This window comes from Panthera tigris, chromosome C2 (assembly GCF_018350195.1).
Source record: "Panthera tigris isolate Pti1 chromosome C2, P.tigris_Pti1_mat1.1, whole genome shotgun sequence".
Lineage (NCBI taxonomy): Eukaryota > Metazoa > Chordata > Mammalia > Carnivora > Felidae > Panthera > Panthera tigris.
The window spans coordinates 118,689,290-118,713,636 of record NC_056668.1 but is presented as its reverse complement, the minus strand read 5'-3'; the positions used below and the strand labels follow the sequence as shown (position 1 = coordinate 118,713,636).

The following is a 24,347-nucleotide window of genomic DNA, read 5'->3' as shown; positions in this document are numbered from 1 at the left end:
ATGTGGCGCCTGGTGCCCCCGAAGCTGGGCCGCCTGTCCCGCTCGCTGAAGCTGGCGGCGCTGGGCAGCCTGTTGGTGCTGATGGTGCTGCACTCGCCGTCGCTGCTCGCCTCCTGGCAGCGCAACGAGCTGGCCGACCGGCGCTTCCTGCAGCTCAATAAGTGCCCGGCGTGCTTCGGCACGAGCTGGTGCCGCCGCTTCCTCAACGGACAGGTGGTGTTCGAGGCGTGGGGCCGCTTGCGCCTGCTGGACTTCCTCAACGTGAAGAACGTCTACTTCGCGCAGTACGGCGAGCCCCGCGAGGGCGGCCGCCGCCGAGTGGTGCTCAAGCGCCTCGGCTCGCAGCGCGAGCTGGCGCAGCTCGACCAGAGCATCTGCAAACGGGCCACCGGCCGACCCCGCTGCGACCTGCTCCAGGCCATGCCCCGCACCGAGTTCGCGCGCCTCAACGGCGACGTGCGGCTGCTCACGCCGGAGGCGGTGGAGGGCTGGTCCGACCTGGTGCACTGCCCCTCGCAGCGCCTGCTCGATCGCCTGGTGCGCCGCTACGCGGAGACCAAGGACTCGGGCAGCTTCCTGCTGCGCAACCTCAAGGACTCGGAGCGTATGCAACTGCTGCTGACCCTGGCCTTCAACCCCGAGCCGCTGGTGCTACAGGTAGGCGCGGAGCCCGGGAGGGGGGCGTCCTGCCGGGAAGGGCCGCGCGGGCGAACTGGAGTCGGAGAAGTGGCTACACCCGCGCTCGTTGCCCAGTTTGGACCCGGCCCGGCTGGGCCAGCCTGCGGGCGTGGGAAGGGGGCGGCCCTGGGGGACCCTTGGGCACTGTGTCGGATTGCGGAGGGCGACCTGGCTGGTGGAGAGTCTGCTCTTGGCATCTAGACTCGAGCGCATCTTGGATTTGACTGCGGATCCTTTAAACACCAGAGGGAGCGCGTCTTGTACGTTCCCAAAATGTCTCTCTTGTGAGTTTCCTTGGGCTCTTCTCCCAGCCTTTCTGCTTTTATCAGCCGGGGTTTGCGCTTCCACGGCGCAGTCTGTTCATGAGCCCTTGGATCTTTCTTAGTTCTTCTCAAGTGTTTCTGTACCGCGTTTGCTCTCCCCTTCAGTACTCTTTGTGGCTGGTCTAACTTCGCCCCCAAAGTCTTTGTTTTATTCTTTAACTCATTTATGTGGCAGCTAATTTGAGGAAAAGCTGGGGAATGGAGACTGCGGTCAGGGATGAGGTTAATCCATAAATCGTGCTTTGAGTGGGATTAAGAAGGGGAGAAAGTAAGGCATCTTTGGACTTGGACTGGGAGGGTTTGAGGCCAAGACCGACATTTTCATCCTGATTCTGTGACCTGCCGTATTCATGTAGTAATTTGACTGCAGGAAGAAGATGACATGTTAGGCCAGGGTGAGAAACAGGGGAAGGAGATTCTCACCTCTGGTCTAGTTGAGTTATTGGCTCTTACGCGACTTTATTTTGAAAACAAACGTACATTTTAGGGGCGAGTAGGTTGGCATCTTCTTACTGGTGACCGCAAAAAGAGAAAACAAAACCCGAAAAACTGTTGACCATTGGAGTAGTTCCTGAGTTTCTACACATTCCCACCCAGCTTCAGTGCGGTGTCCTTGGATAGTGGTGACTAATGTGGGATTGTGATCCCTCCTGTAATTGCAGGAGTTACCTTGCTCCTTTTCCATGCCTGTTTTGCTGTTTATCAAATACAGGGTGGGGAGGATAACTTAAAATTAATCACAAGTAACTTTGTTATGCTTCATTCTCTTTCTGTTCTGCTGAGAATGTCACTAGTGGGGGGTGTGGTTGTACAGGATTCTTGGTTTTCTTTTGTTTTTTTAATCTGAAGCGCGTGAATAGGAATATATGGTATTCATTTATATTTCTTTTCTCAAGTTCTCCATCACCCAACTTAGCTAAGAGAAACCAGCTTCGTTTAATTAGTTCAGCCAAGTAATTTTAACACGAAGTAAATACTTTGCCTCAAGACTTTAGTGTGAGTGTTCGTAAATTTTAAGCTGTCATAGGATGTATGTAACGAGTCACATAGAAAGTACAGATTGTATATTAAACACTGCTCTCTTTAACGATGAATGGTATATAAAATTTAGAGGGTAAACTTCCCTGCAAGAAATTATTTTACCAAATAATTTCAATAAAAGCAGTCAGCCTGTGAAGCTTAAGTCCTCATTTATATACATTTGATTTGAAACTTTTTTTTCATTTATCTTTTTTCTTTGAGAAATAGATGTTTATATTAGGAAGGAGATGTTTATATTAGGAATGTTGGTCCTTGTAGAAAGCTTCAGCAGTGTATTTGCAGATAGTCTGTCAAGATTTAGTAAGGAGCTATCTTAGTACACATTTTCTCACTTGTAATAGAGGGTGCCTGTTGAAAGATTTTTATCAGGTAATTATGAGTATTGATGTATTAGAATCAACAAATTCTAGGACTAATGTTTTAATAACATTATCCACTGCTTTATAAAAATACCTTGGCATTCATTTTGCACTATGGTAAGTCTGCTTTATATGAGAAGCTTTTATATTTTTTGAATTTTGAAGTTGTCTTGACATTTCCAGTTTACTTTATAGTTGAGATAGCCAAGTGTGCTTGTATCTTGTTTTCTGATTAACTCTTCCCTCAAACTTAACTCTTTCTCTGTTTTCATCTTTAGCGATAAACAACTTTAAAAAAATCAGTCGTGTTCTTGTAATTTAAACTTAGTGACACAATTGCTCTGATCTGGTGGGTGGGTGAGAGATAGGTTATGGGATAAGAGTTTGTTTTTAGTATGTGAGGACATGTACTTATCAACATTGTTAATTTTGACTTTTGTATTTGCATTTTAAATTCAGGCAACCTACCTCTCTAACTATTGAGTGATATGAGAAATATAAATTTGAGGTCTTTAATTCCAGTCATTCATATTGGTTTTTTTTTTTTTTTAACACGATGACAAGCAAGTTGAATAAGATTTATATTTAAATAAGAAATTTTCCTAGAGCTGCTACTTTCTTTATAAAACCCTTTCCTCTTTTGGAAAAAAATAGTGAGTTAAGAAGTATGAACAATGTAATTGAGGTTTGATAATGGTATAAAACCACTACAGTGAAAGGAATCTTAAAATTCTGTGATTAGGTACAAAGAGTGTTACATACTAAGTCAAGTCAATGATGTTTAATTACTTTCTGTTAACTAGACAAACAAGTACAATTTTAGTATTTATATAGTTTCTATAAAACTTAACAGCCATTTATGATAGTATGTGGTATTAATAATGATAGAAAATTTGGCTGTATAGATGTACTTTTTGGTTCATGTATTTTAAAAAATATTTTTAAAGATCCAAGCATGTATTTTACAGCATAAAGAGGAGCTTACATTTTTTTTTTTTTTTTCCAGGAGAGGGAGCTACTTATTGAATTTTTGGACAGTTGGTCACAAATTAGATTTTTCTTATATTGTCCAAAAACTACTTTGGAGAAAAACAAGTATTTTGAACTGACTTCATCAAACTGCTCTTAACAAAAGTTCCAGTGTGGTAAACATGCTTCCAAAATAAATATTTGAACCAAAACATGTATGTAAATTTAGCCCATTAAAAATTGCCTCTTCTGATGTTAAGAAACAACAAATTGAATTTTCTATTATGCCTTGAAAGAAGACATGAAAGGTATTAAAAGTCTGTAAGACTTATTACACTCATACCTTATGTATGTAAGGCTATATAGATTTGTAACACAGCCTTCCCAGTATGAAATAGTATGAAAGTACAACTCCCTTCTTATTGTTGGATAGCTTTACTAGCCTTTACAGCAGCTTATCTAGTTCAAAGGAAGGTTGTTCAGCCATAGGATTATCATCTTCTAAAAAAATTTTATGAACGTCAAGTAACAAAATGCTAGAACCTTTATCTTCTACTCTGATACTTTTTCTTTTCACAGAAAAGAATGGAGAGAGGAAAAATGGAGAGTGGAAAAAAAATGGAGAGAGGGAATTATTTATTCTATATTTTTTTATTAATTTTTTTTAATGTTTATTTATTTTTGAGAGAGAAAGAGACAGAGCATGAGCAGGGGAGGGGCAGAGAGAGAGGGAGACACAGAATTGGAAGCAGGCTCCAGGCTCTAGGGTCTGAGCTGTCAGCACAGAGCCCGACGCGGGGCTGGAACCCACGAGCCTTCGAGCTGTGAGATCATGACCTGAGCCGAAGTCGGCCACCCAGGTGCCCCAGTTTATTCTATATTGTTAATAGCATTCTTGGAATATTGGAAAATCAAGATGTTAAAGTGTTTGGCAAGATGGCAAGATGTTTTCTGTTATTTTCTTGGTAAATTTTCTACCAATATTTGTAGTTCCCTATTCTTGAGTTTATAGAAGCTGTGTGTTTGTTAAAGAAAAATGCTGTCTGGATTTCCTGAAGCCCAAACTGTATATCTGACTTGACCTAGAGATAGTGATGATAGTCTTACTTACAGAAATAAAGAAAGCTCATGTTTGTGTAGTATGAAGGAAATGGAAATTTGTTTCACTACATTTGTAGAACTTTTTCCTAAATTTCCTGCATCATGGGTTTAATAGGAGTTCCTTAATTTTTACAGTATGTAACTGTCACTTACAGTGTAGGTTTTTAACTTTTATTTCAATTCTTGTACATGACATAATACATGCAGAACACATTATATAGTGCCACATGCCTAGTAAGCGCTCAATAAATATTAGACATTAAATAAGGTAAAAGTAACTGTATCTAGTGTATTTGACCAGTTGGTTTGAAGTTTGGTTGGAATATGGATCACTTTAAAGGTAGTTATTAGACTATAAGCCGTTACTTATTTGTATTAATTTAGTCCATTCCTATATTACAGGATGAATTTTTACAGAAAACTTGGAGTGAATGTTATTTTGTCCTTAACAAATCCTTCTTAAAGGAAAAATATTTTTAATATGTACTGCCTAATATACAGTTTTTGAAGTAAACAAAAGATTATGGTCATTTAACCAACTGTCTTACTTTGGACAAATTGATAAACTTTATGGGACTCGCTTACCTACAAAATGAGGCTATTGGAGTAGGTCCTTTTCCTTTTCAGCCTCAATAACTGTGAGACTCACACTCTTGATTTGAAAAATTACTCTTTTTCTACTTCTTTTCTAAGCTTGACTTTAACTGGTAATTTTAAACTTCTAAAAGAGGATTGGGGGTTTTGGTGCTTGGTCCCTTCCTGGTAAGAGGGTATGAGAAGACCAGGTTGGAGAACCCTGTTTCAAGCTTGTCTTCCTCCCCAATTTTTACACAGCCACAATTAGTTTCAAACAAAATGAACAAAAACAAAGATTGCCTTTAAAGGGAAAAAATACGGAGCTAAATGTAGCCTAGTGTCTTGTGGAGCAGTAGCAAAGTTTTGAAAGGATGTTCCAGACTGTCTCGGGAGTTTCTTTGCCAAGTAATAGCTTAGGGAGCCACCTACTTCTCTCCCACCAGATACAATTGTGGTAACTGCATTCCCAGATTTAGTGTTCAGAGATGTTTCTGACTAGGTAGTTCTAAATAGAGCACTTTTTTATCTAATTCATAACCTTAAATCTAGAGGTTTTATTGTTTTTCTGCTTTTTTTTCCTCAGAGGTTGCATCAACACTTGATGAAAAAAACTGAAATAATAAAATAATTCTGTCTACCTCTCATCCAAAAAGAGACTTTTATTTTGGAAAGCCCATAGAAACAGGCAGTCACTCTTAGGAAAGCACCACTTCCAGATCAGTGGAGCAAAATAATTTTGCTCCACTGGCCTATTTTCTGAATTTATTCATATCTTCTCACCATTATTAATTCTGAGGTCCTTTCTGTTCTTTTGTCTGATCTTCCAACTATTTCCCTTCATATTTCCACCACATGGATCAGCACATACTCCTCACACGTTAGGGAATAGATAAGCTTACTTTTTGGGTCTGCTTTCTAGGCATGGGTAGTCAGTTTCTCAGCAGATCATCAGACTGGTTTTTATTTTGTTTTTCTGGTTTATGGTCTCTGGCCTACTTCCTGTGTTGCAGTCATTACTGCTAACTTCACAGAATGCTGACATTTTTTCTTTCTTAACTTTCCATTCATTATGTATAAAACTATTACTACCTTAGAATATAAGCCCTGCATTTTCCCTGCACTTATAATGAAGGTTAGTAAATGATTGTAAATTACTACTGTAAGATGTGGATGGTTACACATCCCAGTCATAGACCCTGAAAGGTTTGAAATTATGTAATCAAATCTCTTATCCAATTTGTATGTCCTTACTAAAATTGATTCTTGATAGGGAGTTATCTATGAAATGCCTGGAAGCTCTTTGGACTTGTAGAACTGGATTTTATTTGTTCATTTGGTAAATAGTCAGTTATAAGATATCTGGATTCAAAGGATCTGTCTAGGCAGCAGGTAACTTACTATGTAGGAGGTACATATATAAATGAATGTTATAATCACTATAGCATTATAAGCCCTACCAAAAAAAAAACAAAAACAAAAAAGGTGCCTGCACTCTGTCAAATGATTCGTTTAGGGAGGGACATCTTAACGTATCTTTATAGGAGTGAATACCAGGAAAAATTTCACAGAGGAATTGAGTTCTAAAGGATAAATGGGATTTAGCCTGTGGATGGGGTCAGGGGGGATGAGAGGAGTGGTAGGGGCAGTATTGTGATAGCATTCTCTACTACCTCAAAGCTGTTGAATGGTCACTTAAAGTTTTAGAGCGTCGGTTTTTTAATCAAAAAAATAGGAATTATAACAGTTATCTAGCAAGATTGTTTTAAAGATTAAAGGCGATGCGACTATTCAGTAAAATACACAAAATGTCTTTAATTGTAAAATTTTTTACAATATGTTACTACTTTGCAAATCAACTCATTTCATTTTTAGATAGGTGTAGTACTTGAAAAGTTCTTTAGTTTTAGTTTTAGTTTTAGTTTTAGTTTAGTTTAGTTTAGTTTAGTTTAGTTTAGTTTAGTTTAGTTTTAGTTTTAGTTTTAGTTATGTTGGTATCTTAGAAATACACATTTTACTCTTCCTTTGACAAACCTTCAAAATGTTACCTTATTTGCATATATACACATCTTAAATACCTCTGTAGCAGCTTTAGGCTATAGGTTTTTTTTGAGTAGTAATTAAAAGGAGGGTTAGGGATTTGTCCCCGATGAAACAGAAAGACTGTTGTAAGAAATAGGGTTTAGATAAAGACACAGTAATACAAAGCAAAGGTTCACTTGTTCTCTGTAAGTTATTACAGGTTAATAATTCTAAATAGTACAGAAACTAAATGATAATTTTAGAAATAAAGGTTAGGTCTGGTCTAATTTCTTAGACTCTGAGAATCTTAAAAGATCCATCTATCATCATGGGGGCACCTGGGTGGCTCAGTCAGTTAAGCGTCTGACTTTGGCTCAGGTCATGATCTTGGGGTTCGTGAGTTAGAGCCCTGTGTAGGGCTTCTGTGCTGACAGCTCAGAGCCTGCAGCCTGCTTTGTATTGTGTCTCCCTCTCTCCCTGCTCCTCCCCAGCTTGTGCTCTCTCTCAAAAATAAACATTAAAACAGATTTAAAAAAAAAAAAAAATCTATTACCTGAGGTAGGTATGTTGCCTCAGTGTCTCCATATTTTGCCTTTCTCATGCACACTTGGAGTTTTAACTATGAGGTGAAAAGATCTGGCAGGAATTCTGTGGCATTGCTCAGTAGTTCCAGGAACTGATCTATATACACTTAGGGTACAGTGAAGATGGCAGGCCAGGTCACAGTTTGTGCAGCCTTTGTGTTCTGGGGCACTAGGTGTAGACAGCAAACAAAAAACAAGGTAATTTCAGATTTTACATACTACAAAAATAAAGCAGACTCTTGTGATGGAGAATTGGATTGGGGATAGAATATTCTAAATTGGGTGGTCAGGAAAAATGACAGGTTAGCTGAGGTGTGAATAATGGGAGAAAAAGCCAGTGGTGCAAAGATCTGAGGGCAGTGTTTTTGAACAAGAGATATTGCAAATCCAGAGGAGTAAAGAGCATGGGAGTAGGAAAGCATGGTAGAATAGAAGATCATAGAGGGAGACAAGGATCTTATCCTATACAGCCTTGTAACCTTGCTAAATGAGTTTAGGATTTTATTTCAGAGCAATGTGAAACAATAGAAGTGTTTTGAGTAGGGCTTGGTTTGTGGAGAATGGGTTGTATGGGGTAAGAGAAATCTGAAAAGCTTTTGCACAAGTTTGGGGAGAGCATGGTGGTTTGGATTAAGATGGTTGCGATGAAGGTTATAAAAATGACAGAACCGATATATTTTGGAGAAGTAGCTCAAATGACTTGCTGATATGTAAGGTGTGATGGAACAGAAAAATAAAGTCTATCTCCTGGGATTTTGGTCTGAGCAACTAACTAAAGAGTAACTCTTTATGATGATGAGGAACCCCAGGCTTTGGGGTAGGGGAACCAAGAGTTTTGTTTTCTTTATTGAGTTTAAGGCAACAACAGAAACACAAATCTAAAACCAGGCATTAGGTCTAACAGATAATTTGCAACCAGAGGATATTTGAGGCTTTTTTGGAAGGGTGATGTTAATTCTGCTTACATTTTTAAGGAACCAGGGAAGTAAGTTACTACTTACTGTTCTACTTGGCAGACTGTTTAAAGAAATCAAGTCTTGACTGAAGAAAGCAAGGTAGCATTCTTAGGTTAGTGGGTCCAAAAGAAGCTTATTATATTCTTTTTCTTTCTTGGAAATTTTGTCTTATTAGAAGTCAGTGTTTGAGTATGGTGTTTATAGATACGTATTTCAACTTAGAAATGTGAATCACACTTTCTGATTGTGACAGTAGTTAAGAAAACATCAGTCGAAACTAGTAAATTTACGCATATTTAAAATATGTGGCCAAGTGGGTTTGGTTTTTTTTGTTTTGTTTTGGTAAGGAGAGTGCATTTATTCATCTTAGACTATTAATTTCTATTAAACTTATATAAATTTTTTGTTGATGCATTTTGACATTAGTTTCCAATTTTGGAAATAGCTGTTGACATGATATTCAGTGAAATAACATAACTTTGGTATTTTAAAGGCATTGCTTAATATTGTTGGAATTCGAGGTGGGTAGAAGATGGCATTCAGAAAATTATTTAGGGGTGCTTGGGTGGTTCAGTCAGTAAAGCATCCGACTGTTGATTTCGACTCAGGTAGTTAATGATCTCATGGTTCATGGGTTTGATCCCTGCATTAGACTCTGTGCTGAGATCGTGGAGCCTGCTTAGGGTCCTCTCTCTCCCTCTCACTCTGCCCCTCTCCCCGCCACATGCTCTCTTTCTCTCTCTCTCAAAATTAGTAAATAAAAACTTAAGGAAAAGTTACTTAATGAAGTAAATAGAACATATTCTTAACTTGAAAATCTTGAGATTAATAAGATTCTATACTATTTACAATGGAGTTTGGCCACTATTTGGCAGTATAAAATTAAGAAACTAAAGTCTCAGAGAAGTTTTAGCAAAAATTAGGTAACCATTAAATTATCCCAGTAATTTTACTATGTTCCCCCTCCAGACAGTTCACAAAACTGTGAACACATTAGTCTGTCACCAGTACAGTTGACTAATCTCTGTGAACAGCTGTTATAACATGCATTACTACAGTGGGATTTTGTTCAGATTTGGACTTTTAAAAATAATTCGAAACAAATTGAATCTATTCTTTTGGTAACATTCATTTTCTATAAGCATTCCCAAGTTTAAATTTGTGTGTGTGCCGAAATGCCAGTCCTGTAGAAAACCTATAGATTTTAGATTGTATGTTTTGATAATAGATTTTTTTTCAAGTCAGTTTCTTTGTACTAGGGATTCTCTTCTTTACAAAGTGAATCTTGTAATACGTCTCCTCTTTAGGTAAACTTCAAAGTTACATTCCTTTTAATGGAATGTTGTGAGTTAGTAAATGTCATTAAAATAATTTATTTCCTGTATTAAAGGAAGTATAGTCTTTTAAATTTAGTACGCAAACCCTACTTTTGGTCATGTAAGGAGAAAGAAAAAGATAATAGATCACAAGTGCTAGAGTTAACTTTATTTTAATTTGTTTTATTTGTATGTTGTATGTGTTTTAAAATAACTGTTCTGACAGTATACCTTCTGACAGTATACCTTAGTAATCTGGTAGGACAGTGGTTGTTAAAGGGTATTGTGCTAATTGTAAAAACTTGTGTTTTTTTGTTTAATTGTAAAAACTTTTTGTTGTTGTTAAGAATAACATGTCACAGGATATTTAATTCCAGTATGTACAATGTTTCTGAATATTAAGCCTTTTTTTGTTTGTTGTTGTTGTTGTTGTTGTTGTTGTTGTTTTCCAAAGCATATAGACCATGTTGAGGAGTTTGTGTTTTATTGTGTAAGTCCCAACATAATTTGATCCCTTCCTTCCTCTCCAGACTATTACCTGAAGCCATTTCCTCCTCATTTATTTTTCTGAAGGTGATTTGGCCTTTTTTTCAGTTCTGAGAAGATGGTTTCTGTCTGTACTGTGTGCCTCGAACTTTCTGACTGCCCCCTCCCCAGTCTATCTAATACTATTTTCATTCTTAGATTTCAGCGTAAGTAGCACTTCCTTAGAGAGGCTGCCCTTTCTTTACCACACAGTCTGAAATAGGTCTCTACTCTTTCTCAGCTACTCTTACTTTGTAATTTGTAACAAATTGTGTAGTTTATAATTTATGTGTATTTAACAACCATCCTCCCAACTCTGGCTGAAAAAGCTTCCTGCCATCCTCCCAACTCTGGCTGAAAAAGCTTCCTGCGAATAGGGACTATGTTTTATTTACAACTGTTTACTTAGCATTTCATGATGGTGTTAGGCTAGATCTAGAATTTTTTAATACAAAATTTATATTCTCTTCATTCCACACTGAATCTCCTCTCTTTTACTCCAGCTGCTTGAGTAGTCAGTGGAATGTGAGTTAACCTATAGTCCCTTACCTGCAATTCCAGTTTAAAAACTTGACAAAGGTTTTGTCAAATTAAAAACATATATATGAAAGCTCATGAGATAATTTATGTAATTTATCCCACTTAGAATGTATAATCTTACGTTATTTTCTCAGCATAATATGTCCCAGACTCTGCATAATAGGTGTATGTAATATATGCACTGTTACCTTTCCAAAATTTAGAAACTTCTGAAACAGGAGGATATTGGATTGAGGGGTTGTATCAGCCTTTTATCTCTGTGACTTTGGGCAAATCATTTAAACTGTGCTAATACGATTAAACTAGATTTACAACTCACATACATTCCAACTCTAGAATTCTTAGATTTCACATCTTCTTTATAAATCATATAAACTATCATGATGGTTGATTTTGATCAATAAATAGATGATGGATTACTTCAGCACTTAGAATTTATTCTGTGGTACTTAACTATTGTAAATGAAAAGTGAATTACAGTGTTGAGTTTATGTGTATATATGTTACCAAGTTTTAATTTTTTTTGTATTTTTGGTGCTTTTTTAGATGCCCTACACATTTTTCATTACTTAAAGTTTGGTGACTAATTAGTATATTTCATTGTAAATTAGAAACTACTAGAGGACAGTAACAATGCTTTTCTAGGTTGGTAGTTCTTGACTATATTTGGAAGATGTTCATTATTCCTAGATGCCTTTCAGTAAGTGATATGAAAATAAGGGTAACTCTTGATGAATATCTGGACTTCTTATTTAGCAGATTTATTTAGGAAGTATAAAATAAATAGGAAAAATGAAATGTTTTGGTAAGCATTTCTTTATAAAGTAATATTAAATCTGCAAAGTATATTTTATACTATTTTTCTTTTGGTCCTTGGATTGCCTTGATGAATATATGTGGTGGTACAAATATTATTCCAGTTTTACAGAGGAATAGGCTAAAGCTCTAAGAAGTTTTGGCTTTGCCACAGTCACTGTTAGTGAGATGCAGAGTGAAGGTGGACCTTAAAGCTACTCTTATGATTTCAGTTCCATTATTCTACTTGTATATTATATTGTCTTTTAAGTATACAAATTTTATAAAATGTTATATACCATAAAGAGCATAAGATATCTACATTTTCTGATCTTTAATATCAAATATGTACATATAATGTCACCAGTGGTTTTGTTTACTTATTTTTGTAACTTTGGCTTTAAGCTACTGTTGATGCATGTAATATTGTTATTAGTAGCATTTGGGTTTTATCAGGTATCCAAGAGGTAACTTGCAGTTTTCTGTTACCAGAGAGAGAGAGAGAGAGAGAGAGTTATCTTAGGTTTCATACTCAAAATACTTTGTATTTTATAAATTAACAGTGAAGGCATTTAATATTTATTTAAATCTTATCAGTCATGTGTATCTTAATACTTGAATATCCATTTTTAATTTCTACATTGCTAATAATACTCCTAGAAGTTTTCTTGGGTTCTCACCAACTTAATTGAAAAAAAATACAGTAATGGAAATACATAGTTTTATAACTATTTTGTAACTTTGTACATTTTTGAACTAATATTTAGTTTTAAAGACTACACATGTTACACTTTGATGTAGGTTAAGACCTGATAAAAAACCATAAACAATTAATTGGAGTGCCTCCTGTCCAGTTAGAATTTAAATCATTCCAAGTTTAAAGACTCCTTCCTTCAAATGAAAAGTATTTGTACATATTTTTTCAATTGTAAATAACTTATTAAAATACACACATTTTATGTCAGGTTACTTTAAACTATGTGTCTGTTGTTCTAGGCAATTTGAAAATCTGATTTTAAGGTTTGTTTTAAAATAAAACCTGTGGACCTCAGCAATAAATTTCTTATTCTAGCTGCTGTGTGTGTGTGTGTGTGTGTGTGTGTGTGTGTGTGTTTGTTTGTTTTTGCCCTGTGGGAGTTTGGGAATCAGAGAGTAAGAACTTGTGTTTCTCATTGCTTGATACATTTAACAAGTCCAAGTCCACTCTGTAACATCTTAAAATTTTGTCTCTCAAACTCTGACCATGGAAATTTGATGCTAAGCCAGAATTGTTTTAAATAAAAATTATATTTCGGCTTCCTTTGAGCATTTTCTTTGTACTGTAGTGTGTTCAATAGAATTCTTTTCTCATTAATGAAATCTGACTATTTTGATTATACAATGAAAAAATGTCATCTGAACTAGTAGCGTGAATTCATTTATTAAAGTTCTTCCAAAAGATTAGATAGCAAGCTATGTGAAAGAATTGTAGTGCACTTCTTAAAATGAGGCATAACAGGATTTTAGTTAACATTGTCAAAAATCATTGTATGAATATAAAATTGCTCACTGTGACATTTGTTCATATATTTTATCCTCTTCTATGAGGGCCTTGGGTAATGAAGTGTATATTTAACTGTCGTTTGCCAGTTGGAAAGTCTCCAAAAACAAGGAGGCATTTGTACATGTGCAGATGTTGGCAGGGTTCCCTTTTCTCCTGTTGTCAAAGACCATTTTATTTTCACAAAGATATGTTTGTATCTGTTTTACAGTATGACATGTGAATAATATACCAATAGTGTATGAGGGAATTTTTTTGTTTTACTTTTTGCAGGACAAAAGTATATAATCTCCCATTTACCAATTTTTAGTGCTTTCCTTTTTTTTGTTAATGTCAGGTACTTTGTACATGGATACTTCTGGGAAACAGTTAAATCTTTTGTAATCATTTGTGTAAATTTTCAAGGTCATGGAGGTATTTTGAAATTGAGAAGAAAAAGTTGAAAATAACACATGGTTAGCAAACCGGATTTAGCAGTTCACTTTGGACATGAGTAGTCTGTCACTTTTCCCAGTATCCATAAGAAATAAAAAATTCTCAGATACAAGAGGAGAAGGGTGCTTCCCTCTAATTGCTAAAGAATCAGAGTAGATGTTGGATCTGAATTAAAATTGAATCAATTCATTTACTATATGTAAAGATTCACACTATCATATCTTTAATTTACATAATTAGTGTTTTATCACAAAACTGCAGATACTAAAACTTAAAAGAAAGTTACATACACAAAGAACAAGTACAGTTACTGTTCATTAATAGTTACAGTTGAAAGAAATCACAAATGAAAATAGGTAATTATGGATGAAGTTTAGTTCTAAGAACCTTTTGCTTTTAAGTTGACAAACATTTTAATGTTAAGGATATTATTGAATTTTTTCACTTTTATGAAAGTTCAGAGTTAAGTTAATATTATTTTTATAAGGGGTCCAAGAAGAAAGGCCTCATCTCCAGCTCTTTAAAAGTACATAGATTGTTCAATTTTTAGCAATAGAAGTAAGCTGTATTTATATTCTGCAGTGTTTTCCTTTGTTTCCCCTGCAGTGTTTGTGTAAATACCCTCTTACAATTTTTCCCCCAATTCAAGGAAAGATGCTAGGCTGAAGGAATGGCACATAACATAACTTCCTCTAGTCATGTTATCTTCCAAGGAGTTGTTTAAAACATTACTTCCCATCCTTTTGCACTACAATGCTCATTTTTGTAGTTGGGCATTTTAGCACTGGAAAGTATTTTAGATAAAGCCTGACATTTGAGTTGAAAGTGACTTGTTCATCAATATGGAAGACTTTTGTTTTAGCCAGTTAATTTTCCCAGTGATTACAAAACCTAGAAAACCTTGCGAAGATTAAGATAATAAATAATTTTGAAGTTGAGCTAAAGGTGAACAGAAAATACAGTGGGAGTAGGAAGGGAAACAACTGACTTGGGACCAAAGGTACCTGGAGTGCAGGTTGCATCAATAGGATATCAGACTGGGGTATAGGTAAAGAGACACTTATGTGAATCCCTTACTAAATTCTACCCCTGCCCACTTGTGGACTAGGTATAGCCTCTATTAAATGCTCCCTTAGGACCTACACTACTTCTTAATAACTGACATTTATTATACTCAAAATTACTTGCTTGCTATCTGTCTTCTCCTCTCAAATTTTTATTTTAGAGATTCTGTTTAGTTCATTCACTCTTCTTGCCAGTACAGCACAGTGTGTGCTGCATGGTAAATACTTGCTGGCTAATAGGCCTGTAGTGCTGTTCATTCAAAAGAAAGGATGGTTGATTGTACTTAAACAAGTTAGAAAGATAAAGGAAAATGTAAATACTTCTAGATTTGGTAATAAGGAAGGTGGCTTATGTTTTGTTCATCAGTTTGGTTCTGAAATTTTGATAAGCAAGTCTTACTCTGTTTTAGCTTTATAATGTAAAGTTACCTATTTAAAAAGATTTTAGGTCCATAGTAATGTTATGAATTAGAAAAGAAATCAACTTTATTTCTCTTCAACTCCTGAATATAATAAGAAATATCAAGTGCATGCCTAGTAACAGTCTCTGCTAAGAGGATCGGGGGAGGTGGTGTACACCTAGGATATCTTCATCAGGATCTTTTGTAATATGAAGATAATTCTTTTGTAGAGTTTTCCATCTGATGAAGGTTGGCCATTTGCAAAATATCTTGGAGCTTGTGGAAGAATGGTGGCTGTAAATTACGTTGGAGAAGAACTGTGGAGTTACTTTAATGCACCATGGGAGAAACGAGTTGACCTCGCTTGGCAATTGATGGAAATAGCTGAGCAGCTTACAAACAATGACTTTGAATTTGCACTCTACCTCCTGGACGTCAGCTTTGACAATTTTGCAGTTGGTCCTAGAGATGGGAAGGTAATCATTGTGGATGCTGAAAATGTTTTGGTTGCCGACAAAAGGTTAATTAGACAAAGTAAGTATATAAATTTTAGATTTGCTTTTTGTACAGATTTTTTCTATGATAAAATAAAGTTTACATTTATATGAAACAAACCTTTAGTTTCCTTCTTAGATGGCAGCCTTGCCTCTTTGTTTTATTTGACCATTGTCAGTAAACACATACTGGTTTATTGTACTTTTAGTCAGAGTTTCTCCATATTTAGTAAAATATCCTTTGAGTTCAAATGTCCAGGTATACTGTGTGTGTGTGTGTGTGTGTGTGTGTGTGTGTGTGTGTGTGTGTGTGTTTCATGTAGTCTGCTACAGTTTGTGGTTTAGGAGTGTAATGCAGAATTAAGTTTTTATATAGTGACAGACTACCAGAGTAAACATGGAGGTCTTATTTTCCTGTGGGATCTCTTACAGTGATGTTCTGTGTTCCATTGTTCTGTGGGGTTCCAACGGTGATTTTTTTGTTTGTTTGTTTAACCGTTAGATGATTTCTAGCACTGCAGATCCCTAACTTCGGTTTGACATTATTACATCTTACCCAAAACTTTCCTCTCCATTTATTTGTGAGCTTTTCATAGGATAGGTGGGCAGACTGTCTGAAGTGTTTTGAAGATTAAATGCCACAGGAATTTTAAAGTGTCCGAGACAAAGCCTGTAACTCTGTAATTAATCTACTTAGTAAAAGAAATTGAAAGATTGTTGCTCTATGGTGAATGTCTTATATTTTTAATCCCCTCTTCTCCTGTCTTATGAGGATTTTTTGATGAACTCAGACCAAAAATGTATGGCATCTGGGAAATGCAGAAAATTAACAAAAATTTATTAGTTTGGCACTTAGGTTTTGCATGATCATCTCTTGATCCTGTTAAATACTTGGTTTTTCCCAGTACCTTGTTCTGATTGTATACTCACCAAACTCTTTTCTGATTATTTCTTGACTTGCTATGTAGATCCTCCCACAGGGAGTAAACAGCCTGCTAGAGTGCTTTATTCCCCACTTAACTTCTTCCTGCATTTGTGAGTGTCTCATCGGATTCCATCATGCTTTTCTTTTTTTAAATGTATAGTTCAGGGGTGCCTGGGTGGCTCAGTCCGTTAAGCGTCTGACTTTGGCTCAGGTCACGATCTCTGGTTTGAGTTCAAGCCCAGCGCCAGGCTCTGTGCTGACAGCTCAGAGCCTGGAGCCTGCTTCAAATTCTGTGTCTTCTTCCCTCTGCCCCTCCCTGGCTCACACTCCCATCTCTCTCTCAAAAATAAACATTAAATTGAAAAATAAAGTGTACGGTTCTGTGGATTTTAGTATATTCACAAAGTTGTGCAACTTACCTCAGCTTTTAAAATTTTCATTCCAGTGTTTTAAAAATAATTTCTTGTAATTTTTTTATCCAGACATTCTTGGAATACATGTCACAGTTTTATACCAACTAATTCCTAAGCTTGGATAAATACAACTGCACAAGTGTGTTCATACAGTGACCATTGGTCCAGTGCTACTTTAGCTCTGGCCACATTTGAAATGTCTCATTGAAGGGCTGTTTAATTTTTTTTTTTTAACGTTTATTGTTGAGAGAGAGAGAGAGCACGAGCAGGGGAGGGTCAGAGAGAGAGAGACACAGAATCCGAAGCAGGCTCCAGGCTCTGAGCTGTCAGCACAGAGCCCAACGCAGGGGTTGAACTCACGAACCCTCAGATCATGACCTGAACTGAAATTGGATACTTAACTGACTGAGCCACCCAGGAAAGCTGTTTAAATATCTACTTTACAAAATGTCATATTTATTTATTTACCTACTTTTCTGACCTCTTTCTGGGAAATCATCTTTATTTTTTCTTTCACAAGGACACTGAGGTTTTGCTGTGGCAACTCCCGCAGTGTCCTTTCATTTATTATCTAAACTAGTAAAAACCATACACGTTAATTTCTCTATTTCAGAGTAGATCCTTCTCTGAGAACTCGTTGCGTTATTTATCTTCAGCTTCCCACTCCTTCCTTAAAATCCAATTTCTCTTCCCTCCCCATAAACAAATATGTCTAAGACTTTCCCAAGGCCCTGCATTTTTCAACTGTTTTTAAATACATTGTTTACTCTTCCTGTTTCTACTCCCTCAGCCTCCATTCATGCCTCCACCCATTAGAACCTGACTTAAAATCCTGTATTACCATTAGCAACCACCTAATTGCCAAATTCGTGAAGTGACTGATAAGTAACAACTTCCTGCAATTCTTCCGTCCTTTGGTTTCCTTATACTCACATAGTTTCTTTCTTAAAACATAAAGCTGATCTTATCACTCCCTCCCTCAATATTTTTAATGACTTCCCATTGTTCTTTAGGTAAAATTCAAACTCCTACTTAAATATCAACACCAAAAAAACAATCCTATTAAAAACTAAGCAGAAGACCTGAATAGACATTTTTCCAGAGAAGACATACAGATGGCCAACAGACATCTGAAAAGATGCTCAACATCACTGATCATAAGGGAATTGCAAATCAGAACTACAATGAGATATCACCTCACACCAGTCAGAATACCTAGTAACAAAAAGAGAAGAAGTAACAAGTGTTGGTGAGGATGTGGAGAAAAGGAAACCATCACGGACTATTGGTGGAAATGTAAATTAGTGCAACCATTGTGGAAGACAATATGGAGGTTCCTTAGAAAGTTAAAAATAGAAGCACCATATGGTCCAGTAATTTCACTACTGGGTATTTTCCAAAGAAAACAAAAACATCAATTTGAAAAGATGTATGCACCCCTATGTTTATGGTAGCATTATTTACAATAGCCAAGATATGGAAGCAACTTAAGGTGAATGGATAAAGAGGAAGTGTTGTGTGTGTGTGTGTGTGTGTATAAGGGAATATTAACCATAAAAAAGGACGAGATCTTATCATTTGCAAGATGGACTTAGAAGGCATTATGCTAAATGAAATAATTCAGGAAGAAAGAGACAAATACCATGATTTCACATGTGGAATGTAAAAAACAAAAAAACCAGACTCTTAAATACAGGGAACAAACTGATGGTTGTCAGAGGGGATATGGGAAGAATTGATAAAGAGGATTAAGAAATACAAACTTCCAGTTATAAGTCACAAGGATGAAAAGTATAGCATAAGGAATATAGTCAATAATATTGTAATAACATGGTGACAGTTGGTGACCACATATCATAGTGAGCTTTGAATAATATATAGAAGAGTCAATATGTTTTGTACCTGAAACTAATAAAACAATGTATATTAATTATACTTCAATTTACAAAATAATGTAAGCGCTTAAAGTGAACCAATGTTTTATTTAAATTTTGTAACGTATTTGTAAACGTTTCAAGTGAAAGATTGAGTTATGTTCTCTGTGTACAAAAGAAACGTTAAAGAGACCTAAAGAAAAAAATAAAATCAAACTTCTTACCAGGGCCCAATCTGCATCACTTTTAATATCCCTCTGTCTACTGCCTTTGATGCTTCAGCTACAGTGGCCTTTTGGTTTCTTGAATGAACCTTTTACTTCTGGGCTTTCCCGTAATGCAGTGACCTCTGCCTAAAATGCCTCACCTCACCTCTTTCCTATAAATAGGTAGCTACTTGTCCTTTGAAGCTTAGCTTAAATGTTATACTTGACCACCGTATCTAATGGTAGGGAGGGTTGTTTCTTTCTTAAACCTTTCTACTGTTAAAAATGTTTGTTTCCTTCATAGCATTTTCCACTGTTTATGATAATGTTTATTTAATGACCATTTCACATACTTGATTGTAAGCCAGTGAAGGCAGGAACCATCTACTATTTTGTTTGCCAGTATATACCCTTGCCTGCCATAGAGTAGGCACTCAAATAATGATTTGCTGAATGAATTTTTTTCACTAATTTCTCCTCTACCAACCCCTTAAGTCCCAAAGGTTCTGCCCTTTGTTTCTTTCTTTGCTTTCAACACACTTTCCAATATAATTCAGTTCTTCTCTTGGCTCCATCAAGCATTCTTATGTTGATGCATTCTAAATATGTGTACTGTACCTCTGACTTCAAAGTACTAAGTTTCAGGGCACCTAGGTGGCTCAGTCGGTTGAGTCATGGTTTGTGAGGTCGGGCCCTGAGTCGGCCTCTGTGCTGACAGCTCAGAGCCTGGAACCTGCTTCAGATTCTGTGTCTCCCTCTCTTCTGCCCCTCCCTGGCTCGTGCGCGCGCGCTCTCTCTCTCTCTCTCTCTCTCTCTCAAAAATAAATAAACATTAAAAGTTAAAGTACTAAGTTTCAAGTCAATTTCTAATTGCACATATGATATGCCTACCTGAATACCTCGTAGGTACTTTATATTTATTCTCTCCATATGAAATGTTAACCCTGTTATGTAAATACTGTTGACCTTGTCATCCATTTAGAACCTTCAACTTAAACTTACCTGTTAATTTTTGTCTCTTATGTTTCTACAATGTGGCTTTTTTATCTGGACTATTAGTTGCTCTCATCATCTTAATCCCTCCCGTCTTCATTCTAGAGTCACCTTTTCTTTTTCTTTTAAGTGTATTTATTTTGAGAGAGAGAGAGAGAGAGAGAGAGAGAGAGAATCTGAAACAGTCTCCATACTGTCAGCGCAGAGCCTGATGCCAGGCCCAAACTCACGAATTGTGAGATCATGACCTAAGCAGAAATCAAGAGTCCGATGCTGAACCCACTGAGCCACTCATGAGCCCGCAGAGTTACCTTCCTGTAAAAGAAATCATGTTCATGACCACCCAAGTTTCAACCTATTTCTCTAGGCTCTTCTATACTTTCTCTCCAGGAGCTGTCTCACACTCTAGCCTCAGTGAACTACTTATCTCCTAAATCAGCTGGAACAATCCCTTAAGTCCTTGCCTTTGCACATACTATACTGAGCCTACACTACTGTTTTCCCTCATTTCTTTTCAGACTTAGCCTTTTGTTTTAAGACCTAAATCAGATATTCTCCCTGCAGCCTTCTGTAGCCCCAGGCAGGAGTACTGCTTCCTGTGTACTGTTGTAGCATTGTGTCCTACTTCTCTGTATGGTACTTCCTCTGTATGGTGGAAAGTTTCTATCCAGACTAAACTCTTTAAGTAGTAGGGGCCTTATCTGATCTTTCGGCCTGACGTTGGCTAACTCCTGATAAATGTTTCTATATAAGTTAATATATTTAAATGTTTAAAATTATAATACAACTGGAGCAAGAAATACTACTGTGGTAATTAGTGAAGTGTATTTTGGGAAGCAATGAAAACATTTTTAAAATGTATTTTTCTCTTTCTGCTTTTCCCCCTTTCACAGATAAACCTGAAAATTGGGATGTATGGTATGAAAGCAAATTTGATGACTGTGATAAGGAGGCTTGCTTATCATTTTCGAAAGAAATTCTTTGTGCTCGTGCAACTGTGGACCACAATTATTATGCTGTTTGTCAGAACCTCTTATCCAGACATGCCACCTGGCGTGGCACTTCTGGAGGACTCCTTCATGATCCACCAAGTGAAATTGCCAAAGATGGCCGACTAGAGGCCTTGCTGGATGAGTGTGCCAACCCAAAGAAACGCTATGGCAGATTCCAAGCTGCAAAAGAGCTGCGTGAATATCTAGCACAATTAAGTAACAATGTGAGGTAGTCTATGCTGAACTTTCCTTTTTTCCATTTAAATAGCACTGGCTGAAACTAAACCACCAAAAACTATATGGCAAAATGAAATTTGGAAGTAATACATTCAGAAGATGATAAAGTTGCACTGATAGATCTTATGTTAACATCAAAATAAGACATTACTTCAAAAATTACATGACGCTTCTGCAAATAAGTTTGTTCTTACACTTTGGAGACTTGAGCTATCATTGACTGCTTCGCTCCCCTGAATGCCTGAGTGGATTAATGAATATCGTGAAGCTATTGGAAATGAGTCTGATAGTTACTTTGGCTTGTGTATCAAAGGGTACTTGGTATTTGACTTAGTTTGCATTACTATCATGATTTTGTGAATCTCTTGCATTTACTTTGAATGTCAAGTTAGATTGGCCTGTTTTATAGGCCACTTTTTCCTTCTGATGTGTAGGTGTTCCCCACCCCCATTTTTATGTTTTTTATTAAATTTTACACATTCAGGTTACTCTAGTTGTTTATTTAAATTTGAACTAGTTTTTGTTCAGTGCTATGCGGTACACATTTACTGTTAGGGCAAGATTCCCAAGTTTACTGTTTTTTCAGAGCTGAATATTTTATTGTGTAAATACTTTTCTCTCCACATTCTGTGGTTTCACCATTGCATGAAATCATTTAAGATTATTTAACAGTTACATCCCTCTATGCCTATAAGTGTACACTAAACATGAAGTTTGGCATATGTTGCAAAATGTCATCTTGTCCTTTAAAAGGCTTTAAGAAGAGTATGCTAGCAATCTTCACCTTAACATTAATTTTGATTGAGGGAAAAAAACAACACAGTATTTTTTAAATGCTAACTAGTCCAAGATAGTAATGCATATGCCAAAGAAATGTTAGATCTAGTATCATGGTTAGATTTTAAAATTGGTCACCTACTACTACTTCTTATCACACTTTCAATAATAGAACTCTGTCACTGTTACATTCAGATCTCCCTGGTTATTCTTTTATGTTCAAAAGTTAAGCTACTGCTTCCAAGCATATGTGACTTAAAGATATCCTACCTTATATTCATTGGTAGTTTCGCAGACATTAACATGGTAGTCATCATCTTAGTTTAATTGGGCGTTATAACATTATTTACTGATGGACTAGTAATTTTTATTGAAAAGCATAGTTTAGCCAGTCTGCCCAACTTGGTCTCCATTACCCCATTGTTAATCAAATTTAAGTATGTGGATAAAAAATTAATGTGTGAAATTTGTGGGCTATTCTAAAAAGTTACAATATGTAAATTGACTATCACTGACCTAGGTGATCCTTTTTTTGTTTATTTGTTTAGAATTATTGCTTTAGCTTACAGCAAAGTTTGGTGTAGTGTGCAGTAGTATTTAGTTCTAGACTGACCTTATTCTAAATCAGAAAGTGATTAAAATGTGCACAACCAAAGCCAAGTTTTTCTTTTCTTTTTCATTCTTTCGGCAACTATTTATTGACCATCAACTCTGTGCCAGGCACATTACTAGCTGCTACACACTGTCTGAACATGACATATGGTTAAGTAACTTTACAATGATTATCAAATACTTTAATGTAGATATTTAAGTTGAAATAGCATTGAGATAAGATGGTGCATTCATGTTATTTTACTGTTGTGGTAGAAATTCTGCTTGTACCATCTATAACTGGGTTGCTACAAAAAAGCATGATGAAATCAATAATGTTAATCCCAGTATAAAAACTGGGAGAAGGGTAAGGTCTCTCCATTATAAAATAGATTGCATTATGTCAATTTTTATACATCCATATATTACAGGTATCAACTGGCCCTCAAAGAAACATTTAAGTGCTAGAAATTTTACTAAGCTGACTTTTTACAACTTCAGGAAACTTTTGAGGGGAGTAGGTAAAATGATTTGTCAAACATTCTCCACTTACTCAGAACTTAAATAAAGTACACATTTTCAAAACAGCACCTTTTATATTTGATAAGTGTTCATTACAAACTTTAGAATGCCAGTCACAGAGGGTTGTCTTCATGTGGCTTAGCAAACGTTCATGTTACTTTGGAAAAGTGATTGTGATTGCAGAACAGGAAGTGAGAAAACACTGCCAGCAGTGATTGCTACTGGAGGTAGTTGTTACAACTACCATTTCCCCCATGAGATTATGTGGAAAGATTGAGAAGATAGTAAAAGAATTAGGAATTTTAAATTACAGGGAAAAATATGTATGTGAAAAGCAATAAATATTTTGTTCACTTTGCTATCAAGATGTTCACTATCAGATATTTATTATACAGCAGCAATTTATATTTTTAATCATTGCCCATTAATAGACACAGTAAAATATTTTTGAATCAGACATTTGGGGTTTGTATGTGCATTAAAATTGTCTTTTGTACTGTAAGTTACTGTTTAATTTGAATATTTTATCAGAACTGTCTCCCTGTGCCTTTATAATAATAAAGTTGTTTCTACAACTTTTAATGATCTTAATAAAGAATACTTTAAGAATCACACTTTTCATACTATCTCTTAACTTCAAATATCCAAAATTTTTTTAATGGAAAGTGAGGTTGTGTAATAAATCAGTTTTTTCCTCTTGCATGTATATTTTTTCCTCTTGCATGATACCATTTTCAGAAACTATCTGGTTGGATATGAGCTGAACTTAAGTTTGTGTGCTTTCTCCTGGTTTTCTGTTGTAAACTTTTTTAATAATAGGTAACTTTTACTCTTGAAATGGGAGTTTTAAAACTTCATTATGGATTTTTTCAACTGTATACAACAGAATAATATAATGAACAATAGTTGACTATAGTTTTATACTAACTTCAAAAGTTAGCAACCTATGGCCAAACTTATTTTATCTATATCCCAACCTACTTGCCCCCAGGTTATTTTGAGCAAATCTGAGAGATGTTATTTGATTTGACATAACACATTTCTCTTCCAACAAAATCATGGTACCATTTCACATCTAAAAATTAACAGTAATACCTATCA

The 24,347-nt window shown here is 36.1% G+C and overlaps 1 protein-coding gene across 1 annotated transcript; it reads left to right on the top strand.

Annotated features, from left to right (window-relative positions):
• DIPK2A (divergent protein kinase domain 2A) lies at positions 1-23,858 on the top strand. Its single transcript, XM_042998726.1, has 3 exons — positions 1-657; positions 15,453-15,756; positions 21,021-23,858. Exons 1-3 carry the CDS (start codon positions 1-3, stop codon positions 21,350-21,352), a joined length of 1,293 nt encoding a protein of 430 aa, XP_042854660.1. The 3' UTR covers positions 21,353-23,858.
• The last annotated feature ends 489 nt before the right edge of the window (positions 23,859-24,347 follow it).